The 19,617-nt window shown below is 40.4% G+C and overlaps 1 protein-coding gene across 3 annotated transcripts; it reads left to right on the top strand.

Moving 5' to 3' along the window:
• The first annotated feature begins 787 nt into the window (after positions 1–787).
• Positions 788–15,253, top strand: LOC108266872 (histone-lysine N-methyltransferase PRDM9). Of its 3 annotated transcripts, none has more exons than XR_008396508.1 (9): positions 788–1,051; positions 1,567–1,645; positions 1,852–2,017; positions 2,528–2,799; positions 3,875–3,942; positions 4,072–4,262; positions 5,320–5,828; positions 6,005–9,114; positions 11,504–11,587. XR_008396508.1 is itself a non-coding variant. In XM_053680635.1 (9 exons), exons 2-9 carry the CDS (start codon positions 1,577–1,579, stop codon positions 12,586–12,588), a joined length of 2,547 nt encoding a protein of 848 aa, XP_053536610.1. In that variant the 5' UTR covers positions 789–1,051; positions 1,567–1,576; the 3' UTR covers positions 12,589–15,253. The 3 variants fall into 3 exon arrangements, 2 of the variants coding, with proteins under 2 accessions (XP_053536610.1, XP_053536609.1); XM_053680635.1 differs by having other exon boundaries at positions 789–1,051; positions 5,344–5,828; positions 6,005–6,215; positions 11,504–15,253; XM_053680634.1 differs by having other exon boundaries at positions 789–1,051; positions 6,005–6,215; positions 11,504–15,253.
• Positions 15,254–19,617: the final 4,364 nt, after the last annotated feature.

The raw sequence follows: 19,617 nt of genomic DNA, 5'->3' as shown, positions 1-19,617 counted from the left end.
CATAATGTGTACAATAATATCCATTCTCCTTCAATAATATCCATTCTCCTTCAAGGTGGAGACCAGTATAATAATTTCAACAAGATTTTTTTTCAACTGAAGATGGTTGGCAGAAGAAGATAAACTGTAAAAACTCAGTAGGATCGCTGGGCAAAGTTGTGTTCTCTCTGTCTGTTCTCTCAGTTTTTAATGGAGTTCTTCTGGCTTTTGCGTTTTCAGGTCAACAAGTAAATATGCGTAAGGTCTAGCATTGTAATTGTACTTGCTGTTACACGGATATATTTGATGGGCTAGTACTCTGAGCTTGTGTCTTGGATTTTTTAGGGTTAAAGGTTAATGTCCTGCTTGCTTTTATTGGGAAAAAAAAACAGGCTCTGAATCAGAGAGATGATGCTGCAATTTATGTGGTGGGTGTATTTCCATCCTGGTGCCTATCCCCGGGAACTTGGGGCACAAGGCAGGGAACACCCTGGATGGGGTGCCAATCCATCACTGCTCACAATCATCCACACATTCCAGACAATTTGGAAATGCCAATCAGCCTACAACGCATGTCTTTGGTCTGGGGAGGAAACCAGAGAACCAGATAAAATCCCCGAAGCAAAGGGAGGACATGCAAGCTCCACACACACAGGGCAGAGGCAGGATTTGAGCCCTCCTCAAATCCTGGAGGTGTAAGACAAACGTGCTAACCATTAAGCCACGTGACCCCTGGGGGAAAATTGTTTATGACACAAAGAAGTTAGAAAAGTCTACGTACTATACATTAAAAGGGCAGTTGAAACCTAGCATCGAAAGGCACCACCATTCTCCGGTCCAGGTGGTGGCGGTATCGCACCCAGTAGCTGCATCACCAACCACCACTGACGAAGTAAAAGACGCTGCAGGTTTCTAGGCTGAACCGCTGAGTTACTCGACCGAGCCAATCATTTCTACATTAAATCATTTCTAACAGAGTTTTACAGTTAGATTGGATCCAGTCAGAAATCAAAGCTCGGCGTTGTGTCTGTGGATGAGGATTTAAATCTCCGGCCTGCTTTAAAACCCCGAGGTAAGGTAAACAGTAGCTGTGTGTCCGAATCCCAAATGGATCTCTACTTCACTGGTTAAGTGCACTACATAGGGAATGAAATAATGACGCGTGCACCCTATCTAGTGCACTATTTATCTAACGACGAGAGATTTTCTTTTATTCGGCCATAGCGAGGTGTTTTATTGTGTTTGTGCGAACCTGTTTATTTGTATAATTAAAGCATTTAAATAACCCTAACTTGTTATACATAATCTTGGGTCAGTCTATCTAGTGATGAAGCAGTTAGTGTAAACTCTTTACTTTAGCTTATTGACATTGCAGTTAAAATTACTTTATTTCTGTGTATGTGTGTGTATATCTGTGTGTATGTGTGTGTGAATGGCTTTACTTTTTTCCCTTTAATTTCCTCTTTCATTAATCAAAAGTTATTGTTTCCAATTATATATTTAGTGTAGTTGTTGCTATTGTTATTGTTGTTGTTATTATTATTATTATTATTATTATTATTATTATTATTATTGATCTCTTTTCAGACCTGTTATAATGAGTTCAGCAGGAGACAGACCACACTCCTCCAGAACGTCTCAGGCTGATGATCCTGAACCTTCGCAGGTAAAACTCAATGATGTGTCTAACAGTCTCCGGATTTATGTGAGAAATCAAACTTGACCTTTTTATAGCTTTCTGCTTTGTATCATTGCTAGTCTGCAACCTGTCCTCCTTAATCACTCGTAACTCATTAAATACATCTAAAGCTAAGGTTTTCAGATGATAAGTCATAGTATATGAATAAGTGTTCTTGCAATTGTTTCATCTAGCTGTGTAAGGATGTGAAAACAGAGAATTCAGATAGAGAGGCGGAGGTCTGGGTGAAGAAAGAGGAGACGCTGGAGCTGAACATGTACAATCATGGAGACGATTTCGACAACACGCCTGAAGTTATCGCCATTAAAGAGGAAGACGCTGCCAATGAAGACTACCTCTGTAAGATAATCGCACCACTCTGGAGCTGAGTAACACTCTCTGATTATTCTGCACTACACATTATCTAGTGCACTAAACGTACATTAGAGAGCCATTTTGGATGTAGCCCCTGTGAATGGTGTTTAATGTGTAAAGACACGTTTTTATAGTGTACTGATGTATGAATTTGTTAGTTGATCAACGGTAAATATTTTTCACTACAGTGTATTAGCTTGAGCAGCTGATGGACTGGACTACAGACCTGATATCCTCATTTTGTAAAACAATTGTACAATAAAGTAATGAATCAGGAGAGGGTGTGAATTACAGTGGATTTTCTCACAGCAGGAAGTGCTCTCTGAACTCTGTGATAAGTCTTTATAACACATACCATTATGTGGCTTATTGCTTTTATAAAATGTCCACAAAAACAACGTGATAAAATCCAGTGTCTAGTAAATAATATTAAACACTGGGCGTGGGGAACCATTTCGGGCATCATTTCTCTCCTCTCATTTTCTCTCCTTCCAGACTGTGAGGTTTGCAAGTCCTACTTCTTCAACAAGTGTGAGGTTCACGGTCCAGCGCTCTTCATCACTGATACCCCTGTTCCCATGGGGGTCCCTGACCGAGCCAGACAAACTCTTCCTCCTGGTCTAGAGATTCGGATGTCTGGTATTCCTGACGCAGGCCTGGGAGTGTTTAATAAAGGAGAGACTATTCCAGTTGGTGCACACTTCGGACCCTACCAAGCAGAGCTGGTAGACGGAGAAGAAGCTATGAATAGTGGCTGCTCATGGGTGGTGAGTTTTTATAAATATTATAAGGTCAATTGTTTTGGGTAGTGTGCAGTAGATTACTGAAAACTTTGGGGGCAATTTTGCTACCTACTGTGCTTCTCTCGCCGGTTTACTTCAGCTGAGTGCATAGTGTGTCATGCTCCCCATTTTACTATTTAATGGTATAATCCATTTCATTGGAGCCACAAAAAAAAAATTTAAGCAGCAGAATCCCTTCACTAGGTGAACATAATTATTTATACATTAATATCAAGTTGATATTAATTTCTTAGTTTTACTGATACCTGGAGGCGATTATACACACGCCTCGACCTGCAAATAACTTACTTGCACTTGAATTATTTCTCTCTCAAATCACTTTAAACTCTGTCTGGAGGAAGGAGCTGAAAGTATTGATTTAGCTTGTTGATTGATTGGCTTATGCAATATAACGATTATACTGTCTCTGTGTATTATTAAGTTGCCATCCAGTGATGTTTGCTCTGATGATATATTACCAGACCTGCCAACATTAACACATTTTGCACAGGAGCGCTGCAATTTAACATCAGCGTATGCAAGCATGAGTTACGGTGGATATAAGAAGTCTGCACACCCCTCTTAAAATTGCATGTTTTTGCAATTCTTTGTAAAAATAAATAAATTTAAACCAAGATCAATGTCCGTTCTAAAAATACAGGAAGAGCCAATGAATTTTCACATTTTCAATTAAATTTTCAAGTTCATTGAATTTTAACAGACACAGAATTGACCACCGACTATATTTAATTTTCATATTTTTCTTGAATTTTCATTCTTTTCCGGTGTATCTAGCTAACCTTCTGGAGTGGTTTAGGCTATCTCTTGGGTGAGGCAGGTCTACTGTTAATCCCAATGGCCATTTGCACCCCAGCCACTGGTTAATGTTTATCTTATATCATCCCTAAACTTGGAAGTGCCATTTTTTTAATGAACACAAGAAACATACCTTTTGATTTACACTCTCTTAGGTTGTAACAAGACAGGAGTGCTTAGACAGAACAAAGGGGAAAATATGTTTGAATTAAAGGATAAAATGTAAATGTGTAATGTTTTTCAGATGTACAGAAGTGGTCAGTGTGAGGAATACATAGATGCCAAGAGAGAGATGCATGGTAACTGGATGAGGTGAGCTAGTGGTTTGGACTTTGTTTTTGCATTTCTTTATTTGTTGGAAATTTGTCACTGTTCTCTCACTCCATATCTTGGACTTCTGAGGTTAGCTGAACACATTCTTCCCCTTTGCCATTCTCTCAGGTATGTGAATTGTTCTCGTAATGGACAAGAGCAGAATCTCATGGCCTTTAAGTATCGAGGTGGGATTCTGTACCGTTGCTGTCGACCCATCAACCCAGGACAGGAGCTGTTGGTGTGGTATGAAGAGGAGTATGCCAAAGATTTTGGCCATGCATTTGACTACCTCCGGAATAAACAATGCTCTACAAATGGTAAAGTCTAACAGTGGTGATTTTATGATAAATATTTTTGAGTTAAACAAACTTTATGATTTAAAATCTCAAAGAATTGTGTCAGGTCACTGTCTTTTTGAGCTGAGTTGTGGACCTGGGTGTTCTCTTGTGCATGTGCACATATGTCCAGACCTTTTACCATGATTCTGGAGATGTAGTATTATGTACCCCATGTAAACGCCTCTACAGTTCCTTTTCTCTACTTGTTCAGAGCTATCCCGTGCGGCTCGTGACTTTGGTTGGAGCTACATCTTTCTGTTCTCCGAAGCTGTAATAGATTCTCATCACTTTCTCTCAACACTTTTGCAGTGTCCGAGATACTTATTCTGTTGTTTGGTATCTTATTAGTGGCTTGCTCATCACTACAGGCACTACAGAAATGGAGAGTTTGCTTCCATCCCTTGCGTGCCCTCCCACCGATCTACACTCATGCAGCCACTGTTTGAACCTCCTAGTGCAAAAGGACCTCCATCTGATTTGTACCAATTATCTCATATTGACTCCAAGAACCCCATGGTGATAGCGAAGTTAAGCATATGCAAACTTGTCAACAAAGACTAGAAGGCCTAGACCTTGATGCTGAGGCTGCCCAAATCATAGCTCAGTAAGGACGATATACCGGCTTGGTCGTCTATGCCAAATACCCGTAAGGCCTATATAGCAGCTTTACAGTGTAAACGTAATCCCCGTAAGCCTGGTATACCGGCATTACTCTGCTATGATTCCTTACTTATTTAATTATTATTTTTGACCCGGAAGGTTGATGACGTCATTACGCCGTCATTACATTGAAGCCGATCCAAGCATGAATGTTGTTGATAAACTTATGGTGTAATAGTAGAAGTTAACTAAAAATGCCAAAGCGAAAGGCTAAAGTTACACCTAAAGTGAACACAGGTACATCTAAAAGAGTGGAAAAAAAGGAAAAGGTACACAGTTACACAGGCGAGAGCAGGGATTCTAGATAGTGACAGTAGTGGAAGTTCAGGCGATGTTGAAACCGAAACTGATAGTGATGCAAACTCTCATGATTCAGACCCTGATCCGTCTTCATCTTCAGCATCAACCAGTGCGACTGACAAGGCAGGGGTTTGGAGTCATACCGTGACCCTGATGGATTCAACTTTCAAATCAAATGAGGCACCTGGTCCTCGTGCTGCAGCCGCAAACTGTACCGCTGACACTAGTGCACTGGAATACTTTACACTTTTCTGGGACGACGACATATGGCAGTTGATTGTTGACAAGACCAATTTGAATGCATTACATGTTGAGACTGTGAAACCTGCAGACTACTATGCCAGACAGTGGCAACCACTGACAGTACCAGAGCTGAAGGCTTTTGTTGGACTGCGGTTGGCGATGGAATATGCTGTCATCAAGCGGCGTTACGAACAGTATTTTAGTTACAAGACTGGATACGTGTTCAAAACGCCAGGATTTCGCAACGTGATGTGCCGAGACCGCTTTCTTGCCATTTGGAAATTTCTCCATGTCGTTGATGAACATGATCCAAGCATGGACAAGCAGGACAAGTTGTACAAAGTAAGTAAACACCAGAAATAAGTGTTTCAGTGCATGTTTTTATAATAAAAGTAATTATGAAGTAATTATTATAGGAATAATAATAATAAATTACTTGTCGAAATAAAAAACTAGTTTTTTTTTATCCATTATTCATTTTTGTGGTCACTATATTGTATTCATCCATTATGTTTCAGATTCTTCCACTGTTGAACAACATAATCAAGAAGTCCCAGGAGAACTACAACCCAGCTCAGGATCTTTCACTCGATGAAGGTGTGATACCTGCAAAGAACCGACTTGCTATCAAGCAGTGCATTGCCAGTAAACCCGTCAAGTGGGGCATCAAGAGCTTTCTCCTGTGCGAGAGTAAAACTGGTTATGTTTACAACATCGAGATTTATTCCGGTAAGACACGGGGGACATTCATTACAGAACTTGGAGCCACTGGCAGCGTCGTTGCTCGGCTAGTCAGTTGTGTTGAGGGTCAAAACTATCAACTGTATATGGACCGTTTTTATAATTCACCAAGTCTGTCAAAATATCTGATGACCAAGAAGATTCACAGCTGTGGAACTATAGTGACCAATCGAAAGGGATTTCCAAAGGGTGTAATAAGAAAGAACAAAGATATGAAACGTGGTGACTACGACTACTTGAGTCTGGATGGATTGTCAGTTATTGTTTGGTGTGATCGCAAGCCATTGTATTTCATTACCACCTTCCATGATCCACAGCTAACTACAACTGTAAATCGGAAGAGTAAAGATGGAACGGTGCAGCAAGTACCATGCCCGAAAATGGTTGCAAGTTACACACAGAACATGGGAGGCTGCGACAGAAATGACCAGATGACGAAACTCTACGGATCAATGAAGCACTATTGCTGGCCACGCAGAATGTTGCTCAAATGTCTTACTTGGGCGTCATACAACGCGTATGTGATTCGCAGCTACTACAAACCGAATGCACCAGGCAAGAGACTTTACACGTTCTACGATTTCATTGATGAACTTGTCCTGGGTCTGATAGGTGACTACCGTTCGCCGACTCTCTTCAGGCGCCGTTCAGCAACTTCATCAAGTCTTCCACGCCTGCTCAATGTCGGCCAACATACACCTGAGCGCCCCACTGGAGCCACTGGCAACAACAGATGCATTGTGTGTCGTGAGAAGGCTAGACACTTCGCCAAGAAAAATCCTTCCGTTGAAAAGAAGAACAACCCCCACAAGGAATCAAAAACTGTTTTTCGTTGTCGGGAATGCGACCAATTTCTGTGCATTCGTGAAAACAGTACCTGCTGGTCTGATTATCACCAGAAAGTTGACTTTTGGTGCTAAAATGCATTTATTCAAAGGCATTGACCACGTTGATGCTTGTATTATTATAAGTTGTTTCAAGGCCTAAAAATGTTAAAATTAATATGTTGATTTTGGGGCCAATTTTGGCCCAGGAGCTCAGGGTTGGCATGCTGTTTTTATGGGGAATATAGGGTTGTGGGACATAATACTGTGGGAACTAAGGGGTAAGAGGGTTAATCCATGGCAGCTAAAAACAAAACATTGTTTACCTTTAATTGTAAAAGCCCATTCAAACCAATGTCGAGAATAAAGGTGGATTGTGACGCTAAAGAAGGCATTTGCCAAATTGTTAAAAACAGTAAACCATGCTGCTTCAGATGGATCTTATAAAAGGATAGTGACTGGGTTTGATACTACAGGGGCAGGAGAATGTACAGTACTATTCTACTAATCTTAGATCTTGCACAATACATTAGCTTTTCTGGACTCTAGATGCATGGATGGTGTGAAGTGCTCAGGCAGTGGCGTCGTCCGTGGGGCTGCAGAGGGCATGCTGGGGGCTTACAGAGCAGCTTAGATCCCCTTCTGCAGTCAGGGAACTCCGTGGGTGCAGCCAGGGGGCGCAATCCTCCGTCGCGTCCGAATCTTCTGAAAGAAACATGTCATCACAATGGGTACTAACCCATCCTCAGCTTCTTTGCTAAAGGGGTACTGAGCTTTGTACAGTGCCCTCCACTAACATTGGCACCTTTGGTAAATATGAGCAAAGACAGCTGTGAAAAATTGTCTTTATTGTTTAACCTTTTGATCTTTTGTTTAAAAAATCACAAAATTGTTGGCACCCCTATGAAATTAATTTGGGAAAAATATATTTTAAGTATATTCCCATTAATAAATAAATAACTAAATAAATAAATAAATAAAAATACACCTGGGTGACTAGGAATAGGAAATTGTTCGACCATGATTCCTTTTTCATAGGGGTATAAATATAAATAACAATGGGTAAGACCAAGTAATATGGCTGTGATGTGCGGCAAAAGGTTGTTGAGCTTCACAAAATGGGAAATGGCTGTAAGCAAATAGCACAAGCATTGAAAATGCTCATGTCCACTATCAGAGCAATAATTAAGAAGTTCCAGTCAACTGGAAATATTATGAATCAACCTGGAATTGGACGTGTGTATATATTGTCTCAACGCACTGTGAAGAGGACGGTTCAAGTTGCCAAAAATTCTCCAAGGTTCACACCTGGAGAACTGCAGAAGGTTTTTGTGTCTTGGGGTCAGAAAGTCTCCAAAACTACAATCAGAAGTCACCTACTTCAAAGTTTTTTGGAAGAGTTTCAAGAAAAAAGCCTCTACTCTCATCCAAAAACAAACTCAAGCGTCTTGCAAGACACTACTGGAACTTCAAATGGGATCGGGTTCTATTGTCAGATGAAACAAAAAAAGAGCTTTTTGGCAGGAAACACCAGAGGTGGTTTTGGTCACACAGAGAGGTAGCCATATGGAAAAGTACCTCATGCCCACAGTTAAATCATGGTGGATCTTTAATGTTTTGGGGCTGTTTTTCTGCCAGAGGACCTGGACATATTGTTAGGATACATGGAATACTAGACTCTACCAAATATCAACAGATATTAAATGAAAACCTGACTGCCTCTGCCAGAAAGCTTCAAATGGGCCGTGGTTGGATCTTCCAGCAGGATAATAATCCAAAACATCCATCATAATCAACACAAATATAGTTTACTGACCACAAAATCAAGGTCCTGCCATGTCCATCTCAGTCCCCTGACCTGAACCCCATAGAAAACCTGTAGGGTGAACTGAAGAGGAGAGTCCACCAGCGTGGACCTCGGAATTTGAAGGATCTGTATGGAGGAATGGTCTCGGATCCCTTGCTTATATTAGTCAACCTCATCCGGCATTATAGGAGAAGACTCAGCTGTTATCTTTGCAAAGGGAGCTAGCACAAAGTATTGACTAAAAGGGTGCCCCAAGGTAAGCCCACTGCACACTCAAATAAAAAAAAAATTCTAGATATGTGGAACAGTGTGATTAACATACAAGGCTGTGCTTTATTGGTTGGGGGTCAGAGTGACCACAGCTGCTGCACTCTTGGGTCCTGATTACACATCATAGGTAGTTAAAACATCATGTGAGTGGAGTTCCATCCACAAACAATTCTACAATAGGACGTTGGTCATGTGTGATTGATAGTGGGAGCATTTGTTAGTCAGGTTGTGTGTAAGTGTGGGCTTCTACCTTTCTCGCCTGAGTATCATCTGCAGGTGGATGGGGCTACATTTACGGCATTTGGCAGGCACCCTGAGCCCTTATCCAGAGCGACTTACATTTATCCCATTTATACAATTGAGCAGTTGCTGAAGCCCAGCAGTGGAAGCTTGTCTGTGTTGGGATTTGAACTTAGGACCTTTTGATCAGGAGTCCATTGTATTAACCACTGAGCTACCACTGCCCGGTTGATTGTTTTGACCAGCGTGACAGAAAAGGGAATAATATCCAACTTGTTTAGCATACTTGTTCAGTTCCTCCTTGCCCCCTACCACCACATTGCAGCAGGCCACCTTATTAATTTAGTCTTCCCCTAATGTGATTCACTGGACCCACAGTAGGACCCCCCGTAGTATGCTGATGGTTGGACGCAGCCTGGTAATACATAATGCACTGCCAACACAACATAGGACTGGGTGGAAAAAAAGTGGAAGGTTTTAGACTGGCCAAGTCAATCACCAGACCTTAACCCAATTAAGCATTTATTTCACATCCTGACCAGAAGACTGATGGGATAAAACCCCCAAATCAAACAACTGAAAGATGCTACGGTACAAACCTTGCTTGCAATAAGTGTTAGGCAGAAGGCCCAATCCCATCTGGCCTGCCGCAACACATTCTTTGATTTCTTAAGTGCATTCAACACCATCCAAACTCTTTTGCTGAGTGAGATGATGGGTAGAATGCAGGTTGACACTATGATTTGCTGGGTCACAGATAACCTCCTAGACAGACCTCAGTTCATGCAGCAGGGGAGCTGCCTGCCTGAACTACTACTGAGCAGCACCGGAGCACCACTGTGCTATCCCCCTTCCTCTTCCCCTTGAACAACACGGACTTACAGAAAAAATCAGACCTCTGTCACCTGTAGAATTTCTCGATTGATTCTGAAGTGATTGGGTGCATCAGGGATGGACAAGAAGAAGAGTGTAGAGGGACCTGGTAGATAATTCTGGGTGCATGAAGACATGGTTTATGAAGGTTGAAGCCGAGTGGCCTGCACAGAGCCCTGACCACAATCCTACCAAACATTTTTGGAATGAATTGGAACGCCAAAGGCACATCAGTTCCTGATCTCACAAACGCCCTTGTGGCTGAACGTGAGTGAGCTCAGGTGCCCACAAAACTTTGGCTATATGGTGTTCTTAATGCAAGGACTGAAGCACTACATTCTTCCGATTAAGTAAGAAAACATGACAGGGAAGCAATGTCTGGTACGACTGACGTAGATGATTCACTGCTTCACTTGCTTCCATGCTAATTATTTGCCTGGGCTTGGCGATGACTGATTCATTCTCAAGGCGGTTCATGGTAGTGGGAACAGCTCCATGAACTGCACATATTCAAAAGATTTGTTCTTCAGCAAAGGCATGACCCACTGCCCCTGCATTCTTTCCTGTCGTATCCATGCTGGTCATATTGAACAGACAGAGCATGATTAATGCTGCTGCTGTTTCGCAGTCACCAGAGCCTTCCCAGGTACTTCCTGTGACAGATCCCACTCAGGAAGGATACCCTGTCTCAGATGGCAAGTTAAGTATGCTGTTGGCTGTTGAGTCAGATATTGGCACAACAGAACCCTGTCAATGCATAGTTTTTATGTACACTTGTCATTGGCAAGTTTTCTGTCTGATTTGAAGCTAATCAGCTAAACACATTTATCTGTGATCCTGGACACTCCCTCTTATTCACAGTATGGAACGTCAGGTTGGATTAGTCTAGAAATGTCCATCACATTCCTCAGACCAGTTAAAGGCCTACAAGCATAATCACAGCAATAATGTTGCTCCACATTTTTCTCTTTGAGGATATGAAGACTTCTTACAAGCGTTTGATCACCAGCCTGTTCATTATTACAGTTCTCCCAATTAAGTCTGGCCATGGAGTATGTTTGGTACTCTACCTGAGCTTAAAATACCTATAAGTAATAACTATAAGTGCTTCTTGTTCCTGTTCTTGATTTTGTTAATAACAACAATAATAATCATAATACATCTTGTTTTACTTTTTTACACTTATTTACAAAGGGATGGTTATATTTGTACAATTTGTTTCTAATGTTTTTCTATTTGTTTTTTTTCTTTCACTGCTCTAGAAGTAAACAAAGGTCCAGTTCAACTTTTCTCCTGCTCATTGTGTCCACTTTATTATACGTCTCAAACTTACCTCAACAAACACATCCAGAGCTACCACTACGAGGAGTACATGAGCGAGAAATCAGGAGAAAGTCGGATGCCAACAAACAGCCCCAGTAATCAGCAAACATCTGGTACTCTTAGTTCCAACACCTCTCAGAAAGAACTACAGAAGAAAATTCACATTTGCTCAGATGGTGGAAACGGTTTTACTCAGCAGAGTGCTCTCAAAACATATCAGTGCAGTCAAACCGGAGAGATGCTGTATCGCTGCTTGCAGTGTGACAAGAGTTTTAATAAAAAAAGTAATCTCAGAAAACACCAACGCATTCACACCGGAGAGAAACCGTATCACTGCTCACAATGTGAAAAGAGTTTTATTCAAAAAAGCGATCTCCGGCAACACCAGAGAATTCACACAGGAGAGAAGCCGTATCAGTGCTCACAGTGTGGGAAATGTTTTACTCATCAGAGTCATCTCCAACTACACCAGCGCATTCACACAGGAGAGAAACCGTATCACTGCTCACAGTGTGGAAAGCGTTTCAATCAAAAGAGCAACCTCCACGTCCATCAGCGCATTCACACGGGGGAGAAGCCGTATCACTGCTCACATTGTGGAAAGAGTTTTACTCTACAGAGTCATCTCCATGTCCACCAGCGCATTCACACGGGAGAGAAGCCGTATCACTGTTCACAGTGTGAGAAGAGTTTTACTCATCAGAGTCATCTCCAACGACATCAGCGCACTCACACAGGAGAGAAACCGTATCACTGCTCAGAGTGTGAGAAGAGTTTTAATCATCAGAGTCATCTCCAGCGACACCAGCGCACTCACACAGGAGAGAAGCCGTATCACTGTTCACAGTGTGGGAAGAGTTTCTCTCAACAAAGTACTCTCCAACTACACCAGCGGATTCACACAGGAGAGAAGCCGTATCACTGCTCACAATGTGGAAAGAGGTTTACTTATTCACTTACGTTTAAGACGCACAAGTGCACTAACACAGACCCATTACATTATTTGAATTATGTGTCAAATTAAATATGACTATCATTACTTTCTTGGCTTAAAATGGTCCGTGTAAACTGTGTTTTTGCATTTTATTTATCTTCTTTCTGTGGAAGACAAAGCATATAATGTTATTTTAATGATTCATATTCTTATTTTAATATTTGCTTTTGATTTTAATTACCTTAACAAAAAAAGTATGAATTCTGTGACGGTAATTTAAGTCACTATAGTCCATAGTGCAGCGTAACCCTGCATTCACACTAGCAAGGTACAGCATGTCAGGTGGTGATTAATTTTCTGTGTATACATGTGACATGCAACCATGATTTCAGAAACAGTAGTGAATGACAAAGTGACAGCACAGCAAGTGCCATGTGAGTTGAGATTTTCTTAACTTGATGTAAATTACGTATGACAAATAAGTAACAAATTCAAATGTCTGATTGAATGATACCTCGGACCAAATGACTGACTCAAATGATTCCTTTTACCAATTGTTGTTGGTGTGTGTGTGTGTGTGTGTGTGTGTGTGGCAGATTTTGTTTTACAACTGTTTTTACCTTATCATGTCATATATAGCAGTCAACCATAACATTAAAACCACCTGCCTACTATTGTGTAGGTCCCCCTTGTGCTGTCAAAACATCTCTGACACATGGATGCATGGACTCCACAAGACCTCTGAAGGTGTGCTGTTGCATCTGGCACCAAGACGTTAGCAGCAGATCCTTTAGGTCCTGCAAGTTTTTGATTGAGATCTGGGGAATTTGGAGGCCAAGTCAACACCTTGAACTCTTTGTCATGTCATCAAACCGTTCCTGAACAATTTTTACAGTGTGTCAGGGAGCGTTATCCTGCTGAAAGATGACGCTGCCATTAGGAAATACTGTTACCATGAAGGGGTGTACTTGGTCTGCAACAATGTTTAGGTAGGTGGTACATGTCAAAGTAACATCCAAAATGGAGACAGTATTTCGACAATGAATTGAAATTGGCATTTTATTTTCACAAATAATTGCAATTATATGAAATATCAGAAGACAAGCAGTTGCTTGTTTTATATGGCTCTATAACTGCCCTTATATTATTAAGCCCATGGGTCTGGGAGGTATTGGTGGAGAGACACTTCACAAAGTTTCTGGCTGCAGCATTTTAGAATGTCATGGCCCATGTTTGAGATGCTGTGTCAACTGATTGTCCTGATGTTGCACCCGGTTGTTCTTCCTTAGACCATTTTTGGTAAGTACTAACCACTGCATAATTCCCCACAAGACCTGTTGTTTTGGAGATGATCTGATCCAGTCGTCTAGCCATCACACTTTGGCTCTTGTCAAAGTCGCTCAAATCCTCACGCTTGCCCATCTTTCCTGCTTTCAGCACATCAACTTTGAGAATTGAATGCTCACTTACTGCCTAATATATCCCATCCCTGGACATGTGCCACTGTAGTGAGATACTCAGTGTTATTCACTTCACTTTTCAGTGGTTTTAATGTTATGGTTGATTGGTGTATGACTCATTAAACGAGTATAGAGAAAGCTTGGAAAGAAGCAGCAGAAATCATTGGTGACTCTGGAGTGTTTGTAGCTATGACTGTTAGATTGTGCTGCTAATAGCTAATACAAAGATTAGCATGTAACATATAAATCAAGCACCTAATATTCATATTGATTGTGTTATTTAATTTGTGTTTAATAAGTTAAAGATGTATAGATATATAGGCATATGGTAGTGCTTCTGGTAGCTAGTGGCTAGTACAGTTAGCTTGCATGGCTAACAATGCTATTATGAAGCCTGGAATATCAGACAACCTAAAAAGGTTTAACACTATTTTCACTTATCAGAGTTCTGTACAATTTAACGACAAATATATTAGTAGTAAATCTTGTTCTATAAGATATACATTTTGGCTACTACCCTATCTCCAAGAATGTGAACGCAGGGTAAGAATAAAGCAGAATCTCATACACCAGAAAGTTCCACTGTCACTAAACGGAAGATGCATGTGGGAATTTGCATAGATGTCAACTATATGCTGCCAATTCTGCTAGGTGTACAAGTGTAGGTGTGTCTGAATCATCCCAAACATTACTCAAAAGGCTACTGAATTTTGGACATTGAAGTACATTTACTGGCCATGCATCAGGCCATCTGACTAAAAGTTCATTATGGTAATCTAAAGTTTATATTTGAAGTACATTCTTAAGAAAAAATATTCTGTTCTGTATTGGTATTTGTAACTGTGTATGGGTATCCTTAATGTGGTTTGCTAACATAGACACCTAGGTCAGGTCCTGTAACTGGATATGACCGTGTGTCCACTACGCAACAGGGGAAGTCAGTGCTGAGTTGGAATTAAATGGTAATATTATGCTAGCCAACTTTTTGTTGGCTGGACATTTACTGTACTTAAGTACAATTACTGTACTTTTACTGTATTAACTGCACACTCATAATTGTATGTATATAGAGAATTGGTAATTGGGAGATAAAATGGGTGGAACCATGTAACCAACTGCCAATCGCTGAACCAGTAATAACCATGACTTAACATCTCAAATTTAAACCTATCAGCACCAGTTGGAATTCCTTGGAGTTGCAATACTGGTTAGTTGAGCAGTCTAATCCAAAGCCATTTTACACATTAATTGTTATTTTATCTTTGTACATTGTAAATAAACTAAGTATACATGTGTGGTTCTTTCCCTTCATTTCTAAAAGATGTTGCTTATAAGTTTAGCTAGCTAACTGGCACTGCTTTCTTCAGCTAGCAGCTTTTTTGGCATGAAATGGCAGAAACTTTTGTCAACCTTATTTTAGAAAAGTCTTTTGATAATCATCAACAAGAGGGTACACCCAATTTAATTGGGTCCAGAAGACCTCAGAAAACAACTGTGATAGATGGCAGAAGAATTTCTCTGATGAAGAAAACCACTTCACAACAGTTTGCTGGATGAAGAATATTCTCCAGAAGTAGATGTAGCTGTGTCAAAGTTAGCATTCAAGCGAAGGCTTCACCAGAGTCAATACCACAAGATGTAATCTATGGGTAAGCCCCCAAAACAGGAAACCAGATTAGAGTCTTTTTAAAACATTTAAAAAATAATAATAAAAAAAAGCCAGGCAGTTTTGGATTAACATCTTGGGGCAGCTGTGGCTCAGGTGGTAGAGTGGGTCGTCGACCAGTCACAGGTTTGGTGGTTCAATTCTGGTCCACATGCCGCGGTGTCACTGGGCAAGACACTGAACCACAAGTTGCTCCCGATGGCAGGCTAGCGCCTTGCATGGCAGCTCTGCTACCATTAGTGTGACTGTGTGTGAATAGGTAAATCAGAAACAGTGCTGTATAAGTGCAGACAATTTACCATTTTTCTTAGACACAACGAGACAAATATCAAATTGTACCTGAATGACACAAAGTATGGGAGATGAGCAGTTCCGACAGTCCATGCAGTTGAGGGCAACAGTTTATGTACACAGGATAAACATGCACTACATAGCTAAAAGTCAACACCAGAGTATCAACTCATAAGGCTCATTCCTTATGTAGTCCTCCCTTTGATGTTATAATATTCTTGACCCTCTGAATGCTTCCACAAGATTTTGTAAGTCCTCTTGCAGTGCTGTGCATTGTGGGTACAGTAATATCATGCAAGATGGCTGACCCAAAACATGTGCTAACTTTCCTGTACATGTTTTTAAAATTGCAAAAGAGAAATAGAGAACACAATAATAATAATAAAAAAAATCAAAGCACAACACAAACAAATGCAGTGGATAGGGAAAATAAAAATATGGTGAAAACGACTCCTGCAAAAGCAACATTGTTTATCTCTGGGACTTCACCATATGATGATGGCTTCAGTGATGCTGAAGGCAGCTTTCCTCAAAGGTTAGTTTTCTCCCTCATATCACATGGTTTGATATACTTTTGAGCTATAAGATCAGCTATAAGATCAGCTACAATATATGTTAAGACATTTAAAGTTACATAAAATCAGGTACCCTCTAGAAACAAAACAAAAATTGTCTGGTCATGTGTGTTAGTAAGTGGATAAAGTATTTCTCTCAAGAACAAACAAAAACAACATCATGGAAAATTCAAGAGCTGTTCAACTCATGCAAGACAGAAGACAGTGTCACTACTGCTGGTACTCTGGGCTCCTTGATTAGTAACTGAAGCACTTGGTTGGTGTATTTCACTCAAATTACGATAAGATGGTTCTACATTTGGATGGGTTTGAGAGACCATTTCACTGGGGTAAAATGGTGTGTGCATAGGTGGAATAGGGTGAGTTACAGCTGAGCTCATCACTTGACATAGCATCCTCATCATAACCTGTACAAGGTGTCGCCTCTCTTCCATTTTGGAGCTTGTAATGCTCTCGTTCCAGCACCAATTCTCTCTGGTGCTGTTCCTCTTGTTTCAGCAAAAAGGCTCATGGTCCTTCTTCTGCTGTTCGATGACTGATGAAATCACAGTGGTACTATAATTTACTGTAGAGAACTTTTCTTCTCTTCTTGGTTGGATTTGCTACCCTTTCTCTTTGCTTCAACTGGATGACTGCTTGTCTCATCATCCAGTTCTACTGCAGACACATGAATGCTTGAACTGGAACTTTCATCCATATTGCTGTTGTCATCATTCTCTAATGAACGATGATAGGCACAACAGTTAGAGCAAAATACAGGTAAAAAATTTTTAATTTGATAGAAGTTTTTAATGTTACACATCTATTTCTAGGCTCCCTTTAAAGAATATTCCTGGTTAAAAAAGTTACATTTAATGGACACCATTTATGGCATATTATTACCACATATTATTTTGATAGTTCATCCCCAAACTTTCATCCTCCTACTTCGTGGAGTGCCGACAGATGCGTCATGCTGCTCCTGATGTCTTCCAATGCTCAGGGTCTGTGAACTAGCATAGGGCCTCCTTCTCTGTCCACTTCTAGCATTAGGGCATTTACCACGGCGTGTATTGTCCCTTCTCTGTCCAATTTTGTTGGTCTGAAGCCCTCAGGCAGCAATGTTGTTGGTATCTTCACTTGGGATCTCGTGTTTAATGCCACTGGTGAGGATAGGACGGCTGGAGCATAGTTCGGTGGCTCTGCAACTGCAGGTTCCTCCATCCTTACTGGCTGTGGGCGTCACGGTGGTGGTGGAGTCCAGGTCGGGATCGGCTTTCTGCAATTTAGAACACTGAGAAACAGAGGAGGGCCCTGCCTGACATTGTTTCTCTCTTTTATGTGCCTCTCTCTGCCATTCAGCAAATGACTTCCAGTCAGCCAAAAACTGCACTTCGCTCTTTGTTTTAGTGGTCCCCCCCCCATTCTTTAAAGCACATTCTTTAACCCATACATCAGATTGGTTCAAACATCCTTCCCCATAATTCACATGCATAAATGTGATATTAGGATCAACATATGAGCACCCTGTACATACCATAGCATGTGTCACAGGATGTTGTTCCCATTTTTTTCTTCTTTTACAGCTTCTATAACTTTCAAAGTTTTATTCAATTTAACATGCTATGAAAATCAAGTGAATATGTATTCTCGTGCACAAACAGAAAAGGTTAAGGAAACCTTAAGAATGTAAAAGTTTCTTTTGTAATGTAAAAGTTTACCTATGAGAGCGAGTCCACATACAGCAATTTGGTAGGACTTAGAGTTTTCTCTTCCCTTATTTTTTTTATTATTATTTTTTGTCTCAGTAGAATTTACTTATGCGTTAAATTTGTTCCGCTGATATGATGGAATGAGTCAGTGGAGCATGCCACTTGATGATAATCCGCTGTAAAAATACTGGACTCTTTCCTTTAACAAATATTTTTAACATTATTATCTCTCATATATATATATATATATATATATATATATATATATATATATATATATATATATATATATATATATATATATATATTCCAGTCGCTATATATCTTAGTTTTGAAGCTGTGATCTAAGAAACACCAATCTTTTTGCCATCTCTGAGGCGAAGTTCCTGAAACCTCTTATAAGAAATCGCCTCCATGTAATTCTTCTCTCAATGTAATACATGCATTTCTAATATCATTGACTCCCTTCCATACAGACAGCAATACACAATGACTTTATAAAATTCAAATTTACCTTAAGGCTGTTTCTTGATGATTCCTACCGGTCAGTGGTAAGGCTGCATCAGTCTTTCGCTCTGCACATTAAAGGGAAAACCGTCTGCGTGTCAACACTGACTTCAGGGTGAAACTTTTTCATGGCATCCTCCGGTTTACTTGTTGTCCAGAAAAGCTGAAATACTCGCACAGCCCAGCCAGGAAATGCCAAATTGTCATGGAAATTAGACAACAGACTCACAGACTTGTCCTCTGAAGGTAAAAAGGTTTATTACAGAAAGATGCTTAATACAGGATAGAATAAAGCAGGACAGAATAATGAGAGCGCTCTGAAGCCCTTGTACTAAACCACTACATTATATATGAAACTCAGAGCATGACATAATTCTGTGTACCGATAAGAAGCAGTTTGAGGCAGTTCAAACAGGCTTTGTTTTAGGATCTTTGAAGCTGTTTAGATGAACCTTGAACATAAGAACATGTTTGTGTCTCTGAAAGCAGATAAACATACTGTACTGATCTCAGTGACATGACGTGGCCTTCTTAGGCGTTATCTTCTTATGAGTATGAAACAGAACAAGAACAAAATTATTACAAAGTAAAAATGAGTAATTTTCCTCACACTTGTGAAGAACTTTTGGCCTCGACATTACCGAGCTAGCTAAGTTCCATTAGCCACTGACTGTCTGCAAATGTTAACCAGCATTAACTTTCACCAAATACATGAAGAAACACAGCTGTAACCCACCCTTCTAATGCTAATTACTACAGCTTGCCTTGTCCAAAACACTTGCTAAATGTAGTTAACGTTAGCCCACTCTCTGTATTACATCATGATGAATAGTTGAAATGCTATGTTATTGTTAACTCTCAAAAATGGAATGGGAATATCTAAAGATATTTTGAGCTGTATGCTAAAGTAATATTACCTCAGGTGTGTT

Source organism: Ictalurus punctatus, chromosome 6, assembly GCF_001660625.3.
Source record: "Ictalurus punctatus breed USDA103 chromosome 6, Coco_2.0, whole genome shotgun sequence".
In the NCBI taxonomy this organism is placed as follows: Eukaryota; Metazoa; Chordata; class Actinopteri; order Siluriformes; family Ictaluridae; genus Ictalurus; species Ictalurus punctatus.
The sequence above is the reverse complement of the archived record's forward strand: the minus strand, read 5'-3'. Positions and strand labels throughout refer to the sequence as shown.

What these genes read in the sequence shown, in the direction of transcription:
- LOC108266872 (XM_053680634.1), top strand. Translation starts at nt 1,577, where the DNA reads ATGAGTTCAGCAGGAGACAGACCACACTCCTCCAGAACGTCTCAGGCT. An exon ending in ATGCATGGTAACTGGATGAG is followed by an intron (nt 3,943 to 4,071) that starts GTGAGCTAGTGG and finishes CCATTCTCTCAG; the next exon opens with GTATGTGAATTGTTCTCGTA. An exon ending in CAACATCGAGATTTATTCCG is followed by an intron (nt 6,216 to 11,503) that starts GTAAGACACGGG and finishes TCACTGCTCTAG; the next exon opens with AAGTAAACAAAGGTCCAGTT.